Source organism: Haliotis asinina, chromosome 4 (assembly GCF_037392515.1).
Source record: "Haliotis asinina isolate JCU_RB_2024 chromosome 4, JCU_Hal_asi_v2, whole genome shotgun sequence".
Lineage (NCBI taxonomy): Eukaryota > Metazoa > Mollusca > Gastropoda > Lepetellida > Haliotidae > Haliotis > Haliotis asinina.
This window is the reverse complement of record NC_090283.1, coordinates 75,475,563-75,494,324: the sequence shown is the minus strand read 5'-3', so window position 1 is coordinate 75,494,324 and position 18,762 is coordinate 75,475,563. Positions and strand designations below refer to the sequence as shown.

At 38.6% G+C, this 18,762-nt stretch overlaps 2 protein-coding genes across 7 annotated transcripts in view; one reads left to right on the top strand and one right to left on the bottom strand.

The window, feature by feature from the left end:
- The window catches only part of LOC137281884 (FERM, ARHGEF and pleckstrin domain-containing protein 2-like), a 130,553-nt gene that overhangs the window by 53,770 nt on the left and 58,021 nt on the right, over positions 1-18,762 (top strand). The window lies entirely within an intron of this gene.
- Positions 1,363-17,066, bottom strand: LOC137281890 (uncharacterized). Of its 3 annotated transcripts, XM_067813591.1 has the most exons (4): positions 16,877-17,066; positions 15,639-15,758; positions 3,115-3,247; positions 1,363-2,686 (listed from the first exon to the last, which is right to left on the bottom strand). In XM_067813591.1, exons 3-4 carry the CDS (start codon positions 3,228-3,230, stop codon positions 1,369-1,371), a joined length of 1,434 nt encoding a protein of 477 aa, XP_067669692.1. In that variant the 5' UTR covers positions 3,231-3,247; positions 15,639-15,758; positions 16,877-17,066; the 3' UTR covers positions 1,363-1,368. The 3 variants fall into 3 exon arrangements, with proteins under 3 accessions (XP_067669692.1, XP_067669693.1, XP_067669694.1); XM_067813592.1 differs by lacking the exons at positions 15,639-15,758; positions 16,877-17,066 and adding an exon at positions 11,131-11,197; XM_067813593.1 differs by lacking the exons at positions 15,639-15,758; positions 16,877-17,066 and adding an exon at positions 5,734-5,911.

The following is an 18,762-nucleotide window of genomic DNA, read 5'->3' as shown; positions in this document are numbered from 1 at the left end:
ATTCAGTAATTTGCACCATTACAAGGAAATATTTATTTTTCGAAGCGGTAAGAATTCATTACACTGAATACGTCACCCATTTTCGTGCTGGTTCGGTGAGCGTATTCTTTTTATTAGAATTATTCCAAGGGTTAGGGTTAGGGCTTTGGGTTAGGGTAAGGGACCTAATCCAATATAGTAGGTAAATGCATGAGTACCAGTTGTTTTCCTTTTCCATTTTTGATACTTTGTTCACAAAGAAAAACGGGAGACCAAAAACGTCAGAAGTTAAATAAATGATGAAATGGTTTAATGTCGAAATTTAGGGCTGATGGGAATCGGCCTCCAGTAACTTTCACCTCTAGATCTACATATTTTCAATAATGATTCGAAGTCTAACTCACCCTCGTGCCGTCACCAAACATGCCCATGTCTCACACATTCCTTAGCGCGATCCACATTATCCTTACTGGGTTCCCTACAACTTTTTTCTTTCACTAAAGCACACAATGATTTTCTACAAGCACACCATTCATGCATGCACTGTGAAATCAACGTCTGACGCCTGACATCAACAACCGTTTTCAGTTCGAACCAAATCGACTCATTCAACACAGCATGGTATCTTGTAGATTACGGAATAGGACGATCATACCAAATGATATCGGGGTCATTCGGCAACCATCAGTAGATTGAAAGCAGGAGGCACCAAGTCTACCCGTAACCTTCGTAATTGTCCGCAACCTATTCGACTCTTTCCGTTCATTTCACAGGAATGACTAGGGAAATTTGCACATTGTGTAATAATGTGGACGTAGCTCAGTCGGTTAGCTGTCGGGCTAACAATCCGAACATCGCAGGTTCGCGTCTGACGGGTTCTCACAAACTGGTTGCCTGTCTCACTGACATGTGACCTACGGCTGGGAACGTCCTCACGAGAAATTGTGGTGCTGAATTCTAAAGGTGCTCCTCATTGTGTCCCAATTGCATAGATCAATGCTCATGATGTCAGTCACTGGATTTTCTGATCTAGACTTACTTCCAGGCCACCACCCTATAGCTTTAACATTATTGAGTGCAATAAATAATGTTAAAGGCCAACAAAGAATCCTCCATTATCAAGGCATACTACATAGACTAACAGCCACTGTCTGCTACAGCTGTAAATTATCAGCCTTCTTTTTGTACTATAGGGCAGTGGAGTAGCATTTGCTCATCCCACCGAAGACCTAGGTTCAATTCCCCACATTGGTAAAATGTGTGAAGACCATTTCTGGTGTCCTCCACCATGATATTGCTGGAATGTTGCTGAAGACACGTAAAACTCACTCACTCACTCACTCTTCAGCCATTAAGAGTTTGATGACAAATGACAAGTCTGCCTTTCACTTATAAATTGTATATTTTTGTTATCTCATGCATAATCATATCAACAGCATCCACAAAATGTTCTTTTTTATGGTTTTCAGTAAGAAAACTATCTGGTACACTATATTGAAGTTTCCTCGCAACATGTACCACGTTCTTGTGCAATCGTTCTATCTCATTTTGTGGTATTTTTTTCAATATATCATGTATTTTCTCCTTGTATTTGTCTATGCGGTGCGCATCAACGCTTACAACAAAATCTGTATAATTTAAAACATCCTGAAATGGATAAACCACATTCTGGTAACTGAATTTGAAAATCACAGGGATACACCCACTCTGAATGCTATCATAGAAACTTTTGCGAGTTGGCGAATCTCCGTGGGGTTGTAAACAAAACACAGCATTCTCCATCCATTCAACTGTGATGTTGAGATGGGTTTCCGAACACTCTTGCGTCACTAGCATTAACTGTTCTGGAAGTGTTGTAGCATTTTTTAAATACTTTGCTTTACTCATGTCTCGTATTTTGTTTTCAAACTGGTCTAGAAGTAGGGCTCGGAAACCATTGCTTCTTCTTGTGCTTGCCGCAAGAAATAAGAAGATTTTTCTCTTGTCCAAACCAGGCGAGTTTATGGCCTGTGAATATGTATACAGTGTGTTACGATGTACATAAGAAGGGTACGGTACTACAATAAGTCGTTGATTCTGTAATCCAACTTGACTTCTCCATGACGCCATTGCCTCTTTTTCAATTGCCAAATATGTGACATTTCGACAGTGAGGATTTTTCAGATATGGATACCTCCTTGAGCATTGTTCCCTTTCAATTTTAGCCAGAGCTGCGAAATGAGGTTTTCCCTGTTTCAAATATGGCCAAATGTTCAGCGTATCAAATAGTTCTGTTGTCAATGACGACACATTCATTGAAAGTCTTCGGCAGAAGAACATTACACCAAGGTACGATGGAATGTAGAACACATCAGCTTCATTGGGATTATAAGTTCGGTATCGGCTGTGAGCCAGCTGGTGATGCATCACCACCTCCAGGGAGAACTGATTTGTGTTATGAACTCTCATATCACCTTTCTCGTACATGAAATCACCAAAGCCGGTGTTGCTGAAGTTGAAGCAGTTATATAAGCGACCCGTCCTTGATATACTTGGAGATATACAGTTTTCAATATCATAGTTAAACTTTGGTGGAAGTGGGTAGATGTATACTTTTGGTGTCGTCTTCTGTGTACTTTTTATGGTATGAATAGAATTTTCTCCCTTGAGTATATTGATGTGAGCTTTGAGCTGAGCAACTGTCTCCTTTTGTTGAAGCTGGTGGATTCTGAAGAAGGAAAGGACATTTTTTAATTGAAAAATTTGATTGCATATGATAGTCAGTGAGCAGTATTCCAAGGGAGGAAATGAGGCAGTTCTTATTCTCCATTAATAAAACAGGTAGATAATGCAGATAATTCTCATTTATGTGGAGGAAAGTGGTTTCAATTTGTTGTGAGTATGAATCAGTACAAAGTGGGGAAATAACCCATATTACACCAAAGATCCAGTTTTAAGCCTCACAAAGCCTGTTTTTGGTAACCTCCTCTTCTGTGATATTGCCGGAATAGTGCTTCGCCAAATCCACATATTTTCACAAATTAAGATGTAATGTCACATCTGAGCTAAGTGGTGCTGTTGTACAAGACTGCCTTAGCACTCCCAGTGTCTGTGCTAAGATTGCTTCGTAGATCAGCCCGTGTAATGCATACAAACCTGTCTTCTTGATGTGACAACGCAAGGTTGAGCCAGACCAGAATGATGAAACCACAAACGAAGGAGAAGGTGACTAGAAAACGGGGATGTCGCCACAGTCGCCGCAACATCATCATCAGAAGTTAGTCAGTGTCTGAAAATAACAGAAACTATTAGATAAAATCTGATATGATTTGCGGTTGTTGTCTATTATTTTCCTTATGAATTGTGGTTGACTATTTTGGCACTTTCGCAAGATATTTCTGTAGTGGTCTGCATCCTCGCTCAACCACCGACCCACCCACCCCTGGCATACCCTGGCTTGTATCCAGCAACTGATAGAGAACAGACAGATATATCTTGCTGACATGATAACATATCAATAGTATCTTTCTTGGCATTTTGTCATATCAGCGATACTGAAACATTTTACCTAAAAGTTTATGGTATACATGCCTGTTTTCTTTGGTCACGACTTTAATTCATCATTTCTTACTCATCTTATCTGCCTTGTCCATATGATATTCTTTCATGGCTCACATGATGCATTTTTCTGCTTACTGTCTTTTGCACTCATTCAGTATAAGATTGTCAGAAGATTGTGGTTTTATACAAGGTGCAGGAATATTGTAGGTGATGATTTAGTGAGTACTTCATGTCTAGAGCCAAATTTGCTGTCAGCAGTTATGTGCCTCTGAGACCGGAAGTATAAACACAAAGGTGTATTTGTGACGGATTTTCCCACAATTATCATAATTACTCATTTATTAAATATAAACCTAAATTATCTTTGATATTTGTCACTGTGTCAGTTTGGCCTGGTATTGTGCAGTGGCAGGCAGCATGTCCATGTTTAAGCCCCTCTTTTTAGTAGACACCCTCTTTGGTAACCCTTGTATGTTTGGTAACTGTGCCACTGTATTGATGCTTTCTCATCAACAAGAACCAGCATGTAGGTCAGTGATGGTGTCCGTGATATGGCCTGGTTTGTACTGTAGTTTAGTAATGTTGATTTTCATACCCCATAGTGCTGTGGGAAGTAACCTTTGTTCTCAGTAGGGATGTGCTTTGTAACTTGTCAGCGCTGTCACAGTTACAAACAGACCTGTGAAAACTGATACAGACCGTGATCAGAAGGACAGAAGGCTTTAGCTTTGACAAACCGAGACTATAGGATGGAATAATGACAGTTGAATACTGACTGTCATCAGTGGCAGATCGGCATGTATGACAACCCAAGTGTGAATTGGTTTGTCAGATCTGCTGCAGATGGATGACACAGTATCAATGACACAAAGTGATAGACGTGACAACACTGAAAATAAACACTGTCAGCTGTCGCAGATTGTCATGTGGGACAACCCAAGAGTACATTGGTAGATCAGAATGGCTGCAGTATTGATGCACAAAGCATTAGCACTGTCACCTAACCCATGCCCTGTCGGATTCCATTCTCTTGATGTGATAGTAAAGTTTTTCAATTGCCTGGGAGATCTATTTGCCTGCAGTCACAGAATACAGTGGCATCCCTTAGGCATGCCAGGAGCTGCTAGTCCGGGAGTGGAGTTCCATATGAACCCTGATTACTTGACATTAGTGTAGCACTACTTATAGGGAGCACCAGAATTAACATCAACAATCAAATCAGATTAACTCAATAATATTATCTAGATTTCTTCAGTTTAGCTTCGAAGAATGATTAAAATTTCTAGTTTACAAATTCAAAATATTACAATATGACAAGATTTACAATATTGGCAAGATTTAGTTTTCAGCAACAAAATGTTTTATCAAAGATTACTCCTGTTAAATGCCAGGCTACAAAAAACCTCTAAAAAGGTGACTTTTTAATCTCGAAACTTACCAACATGTCCATTTCATGGAGGTATGAGCAGATATATAGAGTAGATCGTCTTGATAAGGGATGAACTATCTCATTCAATCACTATGCACACTTTATAGAACATGTGTGTCATGAACTGTTGGCTCAGCTTGAACATGCAGTGAAGCGTTGAGAAAGGCTATTCTCAGTCCAGTTGTGATTTCAATACAGACTTTTGAGTTATATTTTGAGGCTTTGTCCAAGGTGCTTTAATAATACCAGGCTTTCCTTGCATGGACAGTGTCAGTTCATGTCTCACTTCATTATGGTTGATTGAATGTACCCAATGTTACAGTGACATTGAGCAAATGATCGGTGTTGAATTTCAATATCAGTCCGTACACATAACGTCCACACAATTACTTCACTTGTACTGTTTTCAATAAGTTTAGACATTTAGTATCTTTTATAAGCCACTTTGAGAAATATGTTGTCAGTTTTCCTGCATTCAGAATGAGTAGAGATAAATTTTGGATGTTATAAACTGATATTATATAATAAGCTGTCATAAGTGAACTAGTGGCAAGTTGAGGTGATTTGTGGGGTTTTTTTTATAACATAAACAAGAGTAGAAGCATATTAGTAATCAATACCTGATTGTAAAGAATATGTTATTTTTCCATTTGCAAGTCTAGATAAGCCATTGGAATGTCATTCATGGTAAACAGAAGACAGACAAGTTCAGTGATTGCAACCTGATGAAGTTAGCAATTGGTCCATGGTCTATCCATTGAATGAATATTCTGAGCTGAACTTACCTTGATTAAGTTCCAGAATTGGCGTTAAAGACTGTACTATTATAGTGGTATTCACTTATTGCTGATCATCTTGATTTGGAGTTTTGGTAAATTATCAAGTTGAAAGTCACCCAGAAAAGCTTGGAAGTAAGCTCTTGCACACCACTGTGGTCTTAACTCCAGTGTATGAACCAAGCATCTGGCTCAGTGGCCAGGCACCTCTCAGTAATCTCTTCCTGTCAATCAAGCCGTCTGCTCATCATGACAGCCATCTTGGATTGTGTTGTTATAAGCACAGCTGTTGTGAAAGGTTTGGGAATAGGTTTCTGGAGCTTGCTACCACGCATGGTCAACTAAGGGTCACTGATCAGCCTTGCTTCCAACCTCTGAAGGAAATGTGGCAGATGTTTCACAGATCAAACCAGTGTTAAACCATTTTTATCTTTGTCTCAAAAGTGAGAGGTGTGTTTTGTTTCCAGAGCACATCTCAAAAAGTTCCTAATATCTGTCAGCAAAACTTCGTAGATATATGTGGCAGACCCCAAAGTGGAGCCTTTTGCTATTTACAGGTTTTTGTGATTTATAATTTCCTGGGTTTCCACGGAAACATTTCGGACTTAGTCTCAAATTGGAGGGATGGATTGCCTTACCAGAACACAACTCAAAAACTTCAAAATATCTTTCTGCAAAATTTGGCAGATATGTAGGGGAGACCCTAAAGTGGTGCCTTTTGCTATTTACAGACTTTTGTGATTTATCATTTTCCCAGTTTCCATGGTAACAATTCCAAATTAGTCTCAATATGGAGGGATGGGCTTCGTTTCCGGAGCAGAACTCGAAAACTATTCAAGATCTTACAGCAGAACATGGATGGTATATATCACAGAGTGGTGCCTCTTGCTATTCACAATGTAGTGGCATTTTCATTTTTCCTGGTTTCCACTGAAACAGTTCTGACTAAGTCTCAAAGTGTAGGGATGGGTTTCGTTTCCACAGCACAAGTCAAAAACTATTTAATATCTTACAGCAAAACTTAGCAGATATTTGAGGCAGACCACAAAGTGGTGCCTTTTTTTTGTGCACAATGTTTTGGCATTTTTATTTTTCCTGGTTTCCATTGAAACAATTCTGACTTAGTCTCAAAATGCAGGGATAGGCTTCATTTCCAGAGGCCAACTTGAAAATCATTTGATATCTTTCAACAGATCTTGGCAGATATATATGACAGATCATGAGGTGGTGCCTTTTGTTGTTTACAGACATATGGCATTTATATTTTTCATGACTTCCATGGAAACGATTCAAACTTAATCTATGAAAACATCAAGTAACTCTCAGATAATTTGTCCTTTCAAATACAGCCGTGCCCCGTTTATCCGAACCTCAGATATCCAGAAAGCTCGCCTTTCGAACGAAAATTCCTTAAAACGAATTCACAACGTTGTAAAATTACTCACTTATTCAGAAATCCGGTTTCCGTAACAGTACTGTTATTTTCACTTACAAAACACCAATTTATGTACATTGTTTGTCTTGTATATCTGGATGGCTGAGCAATGTATGTTTACACACGCAATTACCAAGGGCCTTGCGTGCCGTAACATGAAAGAAGTCGGCAGTCTTTGAAGCGTCAGAAGATTAATTACCTCTGAGTAGCAAGGTGACACTGAGTTAATTTTGAGGCATGTCAATTTGTAGGTCTGTATAATTACTGACGAAGTGACCGGGGAATCTTTGAATGACAGTGACTTCCTTCAAGCAGTATGTTCGGACAGCGAGGCTGATAATGATGACAAAGTTGAGCAGGTGCCACCTCCCCCACCCATGTCTCACAAGGAAGCTCGTGTTCAAGACATTGTAATATGTATGCACTGATATTTATTTATGTGTAATCAATAAAGATTATGTCTAATGCCTACTATGTTCGTTTCTTTGTACGTTTCTTTGTCCGTGATTCAGATATCCGAAAATATGCCTATCCGGACAATTTCAATTTAAACACAAGCTTTGGGATAAACGGGGCACGACTGTATGTGAGGGCCGGGGGGATATGTCATCTTCTAATCTTCTTGTCTTCTGTGTTGTTCTACTTGACTTTTGTTATCATAATCAGTGGGAAGAAGTGAATACCGTTTGTCATCAGAGCACAGCTTTTCCACAGAAGACAGATGAGTATTTTTTAAAAGTTCAGAATATATTCTGTCAAACTTAGTTTGTAACTTCTCAAAAAGGCGTTGTGTACATTGAATTCTTGATTATGTAATGATATACGGTAGCTAGGAGTGGGCTGAGTATATTTAGATTCTAAATAAAAATGTGGCAGGCAAATTCCGGGGAAAATATTTTCTTCAAAATTAAAATTTCTTTTTTTTTTTTAGTGAGTAAGTGAGTTTAATTTTGTGTCGCTTTTAGCAACATTACAGCAATCACAGCGGGGGACACCAGAAATAGGCCTCACACATTGTACCCTTGTGGGGAATTGAACCCATGTCTTCAGTGTGAAGATCGAACACTTTAACCACTAGGCTATCCCACCACCACCTAACTTCAGAGGTATTTAGAGATGGCGTTTTGATATTAAAGCATTAATGGAACACTGATGATCAAAGCATTCTTCTCTTTGTTATTTCACTTGACTCTGAAATACATTTCACAGTCGTTGAACCACAGAACATGAAATGCTCTGTGATAAGATGAGCTTCATTGTAGACCTAGCTGTCATGTGAGTGTGATTGAGTTTAGTTTTACGCCACACTCAGCAATATTCCATCTATATGGCAGTTATTTGTCAATAATTGAGTCTGGACCAGACAATTTAGTGATCAACAGCATTAACATCAATCTACACAATTGGGATACGATAACCTGTATCAGCCAAGTCAGTGACCTGACCACCCAATCCCATTAGTCAACTCTTTCGACTGTCATGGGGTACTCAAGATCAATTCTAACTGGGATCTTCATGGGGTCTAACTGACAGATTGCCTTTGACAAATGTACATAATGTTTCAATACTAGACGACTTGTATCACATGAAGATGGTTTCCAGACAGCTCAATTTGTGTTAAAGCTATTCATATCTTGTTGGGACAATTTGCCTGAAACTTGTCCCCATATCAGATGCCTACCTTTCATGAAAATATTGCCTTCATTTAAGAGACACGTTAGCGTACATACTGTATTTTCATGAAGACTCATTCAAGAGGAGTATTTTGAAAAGAAGAATTTAGATTTAGAGAATTAAATGAAATATAGGTGAGGCAATTGTTTAATTATTTGAATTCTACAAACAGACAGTACGCTTTGTAACATTGCAATAGGCTGGATTGGGTCACAGCTTCAACTTGAGAAATATTTGAATATATCTCTTGAAGCTGAAGTTTGAAACTTGAAATAACAGTATTTTCATTTAGTGGACAAGGAAATATTGTCATGCTAAATTTGGAGTATTTAGAGAAGCCACTCACCAAGTGAGAGATTCAGAACTCGGGTATAATTATATCATCTTAACAGTTTTTTTCACAGAACATCTATTGTGAAGATTTCCTACTTAAGTCAGCCATCTTGTTCAATTTAAACAAACAAGAAAAGCAGTTCATTTTTTTCTTATGTGCACAAAATGTATCACAGATAGCATTCTAAAATATTTTCTCAATAAATAAATGTGACCCTGTTTATTGAAATGTGCAGATGTATATACTGTCTGGCACAATTTAATTAAGAGTCGTAAGTACTTGAATCTGTCTGTTCTTTGGTGGGCCAGTACTTCATGTTTATAATTCATGTTTAAGCTACTGGAATTATCACTAGTGGATAATGATCGATAACCACACGATAATGTCAATAATGATGTCGGATTGTACATTGAATCAGATTTCCTACTAGTATAGAAAGCTTGTCACTTTAGTTTAGATTGAGGGTACTGTTTCCTGATCTGTCATCTACACAGATCTTCCATAGGTTCTACATCCTGTGCCACGGCTCTCATTCCACCCAGAGGAAGCTCAAACTCATCCAGTCATAACTCAGTACTGTTCAAAGTGTCGGTTAATATTTTCATCTCTCCAACAAAAATATTGTAGATTACCTTGGTAAGTTGTCTGAGAGAATCTCTTCATTTTCACAGGTTCTGAAATGAAGAAATCTAGCCTTCATGATGTGAAACAGATGGTATGTTTCACATCTTTTGTTTCAGTGTTTGTGTGAATCAGTTAAAATTGATCCGTCCAACTTTAAACGTTTGTATGTTTTTTGTTATCTTTATATTTAGGTGCACAATTGCTTATACAACATTCTGATCGATATTCACCATGTTCGATGGTACACTCATAATGTTGTCAAAATATTTTAAGAGGTTGGGGGTTTCTTTAGCATGAAACTGATCAAAGAAGAATATTTGTTGAAGCATCTGTTGCCGTTATTCAGAGTCATCCTGTGCCTTGCCTGGTGTTGTTTCAACAAGCAGGAGAGCCTTAATGACTGAAACACCCCACAGATGAGACAAACTGTCATCACAAAACTCATATCTTCCTTGGAACTGTGAACATATGGGCTCACTTAAGACTCTTCTTTTAATAAACAACACTGATATGAATTACACCATTGAAAAGCTTACAAACTGATGGTGAGTTGTGCTCTGTTTATACATTAAACAGACGTGTGTGTCTAAGGTTTCCGAATTGTGAAGTTGGATGTGTTGCTCTGTTGAGATGTCAGATCATATTTTGAAACAAGGTTGTTGTCAAGGATGGTATATCATCTAGAGTATGACATAAATATGTATTTATTGGCATATTTATTACTTTCATCGACAGCAGGATGTTAAATTACTTCCATTTCAAGGTCGATTGTGTCTCAATAGTGGTAGCATATGGTGCAGAGGAAAGGAGAGAGAGAGAAAGAGTGACAAGAGATGGAGAGACAGACAGAAGAGACAGACAGACAGACAGACAGAAGAGACGGAGAGACACATAGAGAACCATACTGAGACAGCAAGAGATCATTTATTGGTTCCAATAATACTAGTATGCCAGTATTGCATCAATGGAAGTACCTGCCGGTAGCCAGGTCTGCTTATGTTCTTCCCCAGTAGCCAGTCTATATAGAGCCAGCCCCTGTTTATCTATATGTATTTTCTGTTGTATGCTTATAGCAGTGTCAAGACTTGATTCTGCTTTGTAGTACCTGAACAGGATTTGCCAGGACTGTTGTTATACCAGTCTGACACACCCCTGTGAATACTAAAAGATTTTTATGAAGCCAAACAAAAGACCAATCCACTGTTTCTGACAGTGTTCTTGTGTACTTGATGAGCCATCTGCATCTTACCTGTGATTGTTCATTACACCAGGTAATCCTACCTGTCTGTTATCAATTTCCTTTAATCTTGCTGTATATGAAGACATTCCTTACATTTACCTGATTAAGTGCTCAACGGAATCCAGGTAATATCTTGACATTCCAATTTTGAATAAGCACATATTACTGTTCACACCTAAGATGACGTGTCGGAGGTTTACTGGTTTACTAAAATAGCCTGGTAAATATTAACATCTGCTGTTTATACCTGCTATTTATATCTGTTATACCTGTTTCAGTCCTGGTAACAAGTAAATCCTGTCAAAATGTCTGAGAGAGAAGCTAGATTAGATATGTACGGAAGAATGTTGTATGATATAGAAGCTGCCCTGCTCACTGAAAGTGCGATTAAGATGTTACAAGTGCATAGTCATGAACTTTTACCAGTAACAACGATCACTGGAAGTAGTATGTAATTTTACTTGTATTATTTCTTACCTGGCCCAACAGACAGGAAAATTAGGTCTTAGTCTAGGTATGAACTACCTGTAGTATCAACCCCCGCCCATTTACCTGTTTAGTATTTGGTTCGAGTCTTACCTGTTACTCATTTATTACATGGCTGAATTGGCAACATAATTAGAACAAATTAGTCCAGGTATGCCTTAGTTGCAACCAGCTTGATGGACGATGACACTACCTGTTTAATCATTAGCTTATGTCTTACCTGTACGGTCAGTAGTTTAAAGGGGACGATTCCCTAGTCCTGGAATTTGCTTTGATCCCCAGGTGAGAAAACTGAATAACATCTTTCCTTCGTATCCCATCACAAAGTCTGAATAAGCAGCTAACATCAGACTCACTCACTTTTACCTGTGATGACAATACAGCTCTAATATTACCTATAACGTGCAGGTATGTCGTCTTGAGATGACTTGTGAAGTACAGGATGTGGCCACCACCATAATCAATACAACAATAACAGTTCCCAGTTCTCGCCCAGTGCCTGTCTGTATGCTTCTAGCACAGTTTCAACATCTGTGGCAGTCAATGGTGATGTTATGACAAATCGTTCAACTGGTTGATGTCAAAGGCCAACTTGACCACAATTAACTGTTCATGTGTCATGTTCAGTCTGCTGTTCCTAATGATGGTTAAGTAGTGTGAGAATAGTTTCCGATGGACTCATGACCTTTAAAGCAGTTCAGATTGAGGCGCCAGAGTAGTATTTGGCCCTTGTTGATGATGGATTCTAACAATATCCTGTTGTCCGTGACAACTCACCTGGCAGTGATGGTTGACTGGTCTTGGATGTTAGGAAGAATTAAGAATACGAACGCATTAATTTCCGCAAAATTGGTCAAATAGAACAAGTGCAGTAGCCTTAGTGATGACCGTCATTATGTGGCTGAATTATTCTCAGTGTGGCAAAGAACAATCAAAGAAGACGTTAAAATATGGCACTTGTTGGTACCTGCCTGGTGCTCAGCATTAATGGTACAACATGGACTTGTCAGTTTGGAGCTGGTATGATGTGTAGGGTATTCATTCTTAACTGCAGCATGATATCTTAATGAACTATTGCTAAAACCAGCTTACGTCTGTGCTGGTACAAGCAGCCACACTTACACACACACGCAATTCATCATATGAGCGATAATTCTCATGTACAAAATCAAACCCCTTTTCACTTCACCTCATGTATGTCAATTAGAAAATAAAAAACTTCTATTGAAGGAACACTTTCCTTGAATATATTCCAGCCACCTTTGTTGAAGACAATAAATATTTGTACTTTTGTTAAACCATTTTATAGGAGTACTTAAATAGCTCTGTGAGCATTATTCATGGTTTTATGTCATGCTGCCATTAGGAATATGGCAGTTTGACATACGACATATATAGCATATGAAAGTAATGTACTTAAATAGCTCTGTGAGCATTATTCATCGTTTTATGTCATGTTGCCATTAGGAATATGGCAGTTTGACATACGACATATATAGCATATGAAAGTAATGTACTTAAATAGCTCTGTGAGCATTATTCATCGTTTTATGTCATGTTGCCATTAGGAATATGGCAGTTTGACATACTACATATATAGCATATGAAAGTAATGTACTTAAATAGCTCTGTGAGCATTATTCATGGTTTTATGTCATGCTGCCATTAGGAATATGGCAGTTTGACATACAACATATATAGCATATGAAAGTAATGTACTTAAATAGCTCTGTGAGCATTATTCATCGTTTTATGTCATGTTGCCATTAGGAATATGGCATTTTGACATACTACATATATAGCATATGAAAGTAATGTACTTAAATAGCTCTGTGAGCATTATTCATGGTTTTATGTCATGCTGCCATTAGGAATATGGCAGTTTGACATACTACATATATAGCATATGAAAGTAATGTACTTAAATAGCTCTGTGGGCATTATTCATGGTTTTATGTCATGCTGCCATTAGGAATATGGCAGTTTGACATACAACATATATAGCATATGAAAGTAATGTACTTAAATAGCTCTGTGAGCATTATTCATCGTTTTATGTCATGTTGCCATTAGGAATATGGCATTTTGACATGCGACATATATAGCATATGAAAGTAATGTACTTAAATAGCTCTGTGAGCATTATTCATGGTTTTATGTCTTGTTGCCATTAGGAATATGGCAGTTTGACATACGACATATATAGCATATGAAAGTAATCATTATTGTGGACACCTGTATTTCCTGAATATGGCCTCGAGCAATACATTCCTCCTGGGTACGCCCCAGTTTGCTCCTATAGTTACACAACATCTTTCTTAATTGACACCATAAACCAGTATTCTCATCATTTAACATTCCCTCTTTGTGCCCTTGTTAGAAGAAGCTACAAGTAGAATTTAATAGTGCCATTGTCTGCAACAGTTTGACTTTTTGTGTGAAGGACAAAACTTTTGTTGAGAAATTGTCAATTTTCAGAGCTCATCAAATGTGACTTGGTGGGATGCAGTTGATTGAGAGCAATGGCAGTCTAAAACTTGTCCTACTGGTCTGAAGCCCAAGCCAGATAAAATATCATTTGGCCCAGCCCACCGTTTAAGGCTGGGCAGCCACCCATACTCATGCACGTTGTCATATGAGCGAAATATTCTCAAGTACAATGTTGAACCCCACAACAACTTCATTCCCGAATGAGGCAGAGAAGTGAATTCATTGTATTGATTGAAGTTTACATTTGTTGGCAACATGTCACATGCACACGTCATTAAACACTTCAGCATGATAAAGAGCCATAGAGTGCAATATCTGTCTGTTAGTTGTATATTGATAAGGTGGAGCGAGTTCATTATTAAGTATAAAACATTTAAGATCAGTATGATGTGATAATTAAATTTGAAACATTATGTAAGGATAAGTATTAAATATTGAATTTAATTTTAAACATTATGTTGCAGTGATGTTAAATATTAAATTTAACGTTACTTGTGTGAGGATAAATGTTAATTATGAAATTGATTTTTTTTTCAAACATTATTATGTAAGGATAAATATCAAACTGAATTGTAAATGTGTGAGGAGTAAAGGGAGACACAGACTGAATTTTCAACATTGGATAAAAGTTGACTGATGATTAATACATTTGAGTCACTGAAAAGCTGAAAAGTATGTGTTGACTGATCACCTAATGCAAGTATGTCTCGTGACTGAGACAGTATTTTTGTTGAGACTTCGCATGATTGGTCGTCCAGAGCAGTGTGCTATATTTGATTGGTTAGGTTTAATCATTAATGAGTTTGGCCATGTATCTGTGTATCAGGTGTAAGCTGGCCTCGCCAATCAGTATGCATCGTCAAGGTGCTGTTGATAATATTGGCTTCAAACAGGAAATTGGAGAACATGTGGAGAATTTTTATTGCTTTTGGTCTCAGAGTGAATTGAGACCCATCGTTTCTTCTAGAAATGTTTGCATGTAGTATACTATAAGAACAGAGGCAGTGGGGTGGTCAAGTGGGCAAAGTGTTCGCTTGTCATAACCAAAGTCCTGTGTTCAATACTCCACATGGGTACAGTATGTGAGAACCAGTTCTGAGATATTGCTGGTATGTTGCTAAAAACAGTATAAAAACAGTATAAAACCTCATACCCTAAAGGACCATTTCATTTCCTCCACCTGAACCCCAAAGACCATTTCATTTCCATCACCTGAACCCCAAAGACCATTTCATTTTCTCCACCTAAACCCAAAACACCATTTAATTTCCTCCACCTTGAACCCCAAAGACCATTTAATTTCCTCCACCTGAACCTCAAAGACCATTTCATTTTCTCCACCTGAACCCCAAAGACCATTTTATTTCGTCCACCTGAATCTTAAAAGATGATTTTATTTCCTCTGTCTGAACCCCAAAAGACCATATTTCATTTCCTCCACTCTGAATCATGAAGTCCATCCCAACAGCACATTCTTGAATCCCTGTTAACTGTCTCACTTCCTCACCTCTGAAATATACTGAGAATATCATCTCGTTTCCTTGACCCTGAAACTCAAAAAATTATTAAAATCTCAAAATCAAAATTATTATTGATATGTACATCAAATTAAAAAAGTTGATCCTACTTACCAAACACGACTTTATTTGTGTCCCGCATACAGCACAGTTGATTCCACCTCTGAGGTAGCAACGCCCATCGATCAGGGAATACGGAAGGTTGATCTTGATCTTGATGAAGAAGTGGACATACTGAAACAAAACAACAGTTATTGGGTGTTCAAGGAACTGGAGATAACGGATGTTACCTGCTCCAACTCTCCTCTAAGAAAAACCTGTCTGCCTTGTTCACATTTCAAAAAGGGAGTGATTCTCAGTGCTTGAAGTGGGTTTCTATTTGTAAGACAAGCAGTGATGTGTTAACTGTGATGAACTCGCATGGCTGCCCACAATGGCATTTCAGAGAGACGTTTTGTTGAGAGAGCTTGAATGAGATAGTGATGACAGTGAGCACCAATAGAATGTTTCGTTTCTACTGAAAAGATTATGTAACAACAAGTGAATTATCCGGACCGTTCTGTCCAAGTAAAAAGGTGTATATTACATCTCATAAAAGTTTTATAACCCACTATCACGACAAAGCTATAAACCGGATGTATCACCTCGGTTTTTTTGTAAGTGAAATCTTGTTTGCTGCTCAATATATCAGCTTTCATCTGTCTTTAAGTCCTTTTGTCCACATTTTATGTATGACAAACTAATGTACTATGGTTTGGACTTTTTCTAAAGAGTGAGTGAGGTTAGTTTAGTTTCAGGTCACAGTCAGCAATGTTCAGCTATTTGCCAACGCTGTGTCAGTAATCTCTGGGCTATATGCCAACGCTGTGTCAGTAATCTCTGGGCTATATGCCAACGCTGTGTCAGTAATCTCTGGGCTATATGCCAATGCTGTGTCAGTAATCTCTGGGCTATATGCCAACGCTGTGTCAGTAATCTCTCGGCTATATCCCAGCGCTGTGTCAGTAATCTCTCGGCTATGTGCCAACGCTGTGTCAGTAATCTCCCGGCTATATGCCAATGCTGTGTCAGTAATCTCATCTTCTTGGGTACCCACTCACTGCTGGGTGACCACAGGCACGGAAGTCCTAAGGAATCCAGAGATAGAGCATGTGATAACTGTGCTTCACTGTGTCAAACCCGTGAAGATATGGGTTAGAACTGATCATTAGTCACCGCTGCCTGCAGAAAGAGACGACTAACTCAGTTGGATGGTCAGGCTTGCTGATGTGGTTGACACGTCATTGTATCCCAGTTTCGTAGATCGATGCTCATGGACATTAATGATCCAGATATGGACATACATTACCTACCTTCAAATTCAAAACAGCTGCAGGTATATCCAGTACAACTAACAGTATATCCAGTACAAATGCAGGTATATCCAGTACAACTGCCAATATATCCTGTACAGTTAGGCAGTAGTGGGTGAGAGAGGCAGCTACACATGACATACAGCATTTATCCCATGCTGGTTGAGTGACTAGGAGGGGGTTAAGGTGTCCCTCTACACCCAGTGCTCTTGTCCTAGGTTGAAAGACTCACCCTGACAGGGAAACCTCTTGACAAGTTGACTGAAGTGATAAAAGGCTGGAGTGCTTTATGATTCTTTCTGCAGGGTGAATGGACTTTTGAGATGCCAAGCCTGATCATATCGTAATTGCAGGCAATATTGACAATATACATGTTCTGCACTGATTAAGTTGTTTACATTTCCCTGAAAGGCCTTACTCCCTCCCCCCAACCCCCACCCGCCAACCCCCACCCCCAGATGTAGATTATAAAGACAATGTATATCAAACACATTGAGGGTTGACGTCACTGGTGAGATTCTCTATATACATCGAAGGGAGGGACTAAGAGATCCAAAGCTTTGAATGTCAACATTCAAAGAGCTATTCCTGTGCAACCAAACACCTTTTCTGTGTATGCTGTCTTTGAAAGAGTATCTGAAGTTAATTTGTGCTTGAAATAGAATTATAATTCACCTTTGAAAGATGGTGGTAGGGTGGCCAAGTGTTTACTGTGGTGACATCATCCCTAAGTCCTGAGTTTGAATCCCAACATTGATGGTCCTGGATTTCAATGCCATTTGGATAGTTTCAAAAGTGTTGTATGGTTGTACACCGCCGCAACGCGGGATGGGGGATCATTTATTCAGCAGCGGTCCCTACGTACGTATGTCCCATTTCTTGTAAACATAAACTGTTGCCCAGTGTCTTAGAATTTGGTGACAGCCTACATTGGGGATTACACAGACACCAGTCGATTTGGGTGACCTTGACCTTATTTTCAATTTCACCACGACCCTTTAACCACTCTTCAAACTCTTGTTAACGTGATATTTTATGAGCTGTTGCACCCAGTGTCTTCAAATTGGGTGACAGCCAACATTAGGGGAATATACAGACGCTAGTAAATTTTGTTGACCATGACATATTTTCAAGGTCACCGCAACTCCTTGACCATTCTTCAAACTCTGGTTAAGCTCACGAACTGTTGAACTGAATTTCTAAATTTGGTGACAGCCTACATTGAGGGATCACTGAGACACTAGTTGATTTTGTTGACCTTGACCTTATTTTCAAGGTCACCACAACTCTTTGACCTTTTTTCAAACTCTTGTTAACGCGAATCTTGAACTGTTGTACCCAATGTCTTCAAATTTGGTAATTGCCTACATTGGGGGATTATGCTGACACCAGTCGATTTGGGTGACCTTGATCTCATTTTCAAAATGACCAGAACACTTTGTCCATTTTTCAAACCTATGTTGATGTAATATCCCATAATATGTTGCAACCAATGTCCTCAATTTTGTTGACATCCTACATTGGGTGATCATCCAGACACCAATCATTTCATGCATCTTGTGTGTGAGCAAAAAGTAAAGTGTAGTGAATATGTTATAAATATTTCATTCTTCTTTAGCAGCAAGGGACATTGCCATGTTTGTGGCAAACACTTGTACCTATATTTTGATAAATTCCCTTGACGTCTTATAGGTAAACATATCCCTACCCTTGATACCAGAGTGGTACAAAATAAGGGGTTTACATATCCCTAGTCTTGATACCAGAGTGATACAGAATAAGGGGTTTACATATCTCTAGCCTTGATACCAGAGTGATACAAAATAAGGGGTTTACATAACATTTACTAACATTTACTCCAGGGTGATACAAAGTAAGGGGTTAAC

Coding starts and splice junctions, on each gene's coding strand:
- LOC137281890 (XM_067813591.1), bottom strand. CDS start 3,230: ATGATGATGTTGCGGCGACTGTGGCGACATCCCCGTTTTCTAGTCACC. Junction 2,687..3,114: donor TTGTCACATCAAGAAGACAG/GTTTGTATGCAT, acceptor TTCCTTCTTCAG/AATCCACCAGCTTCAACAAA.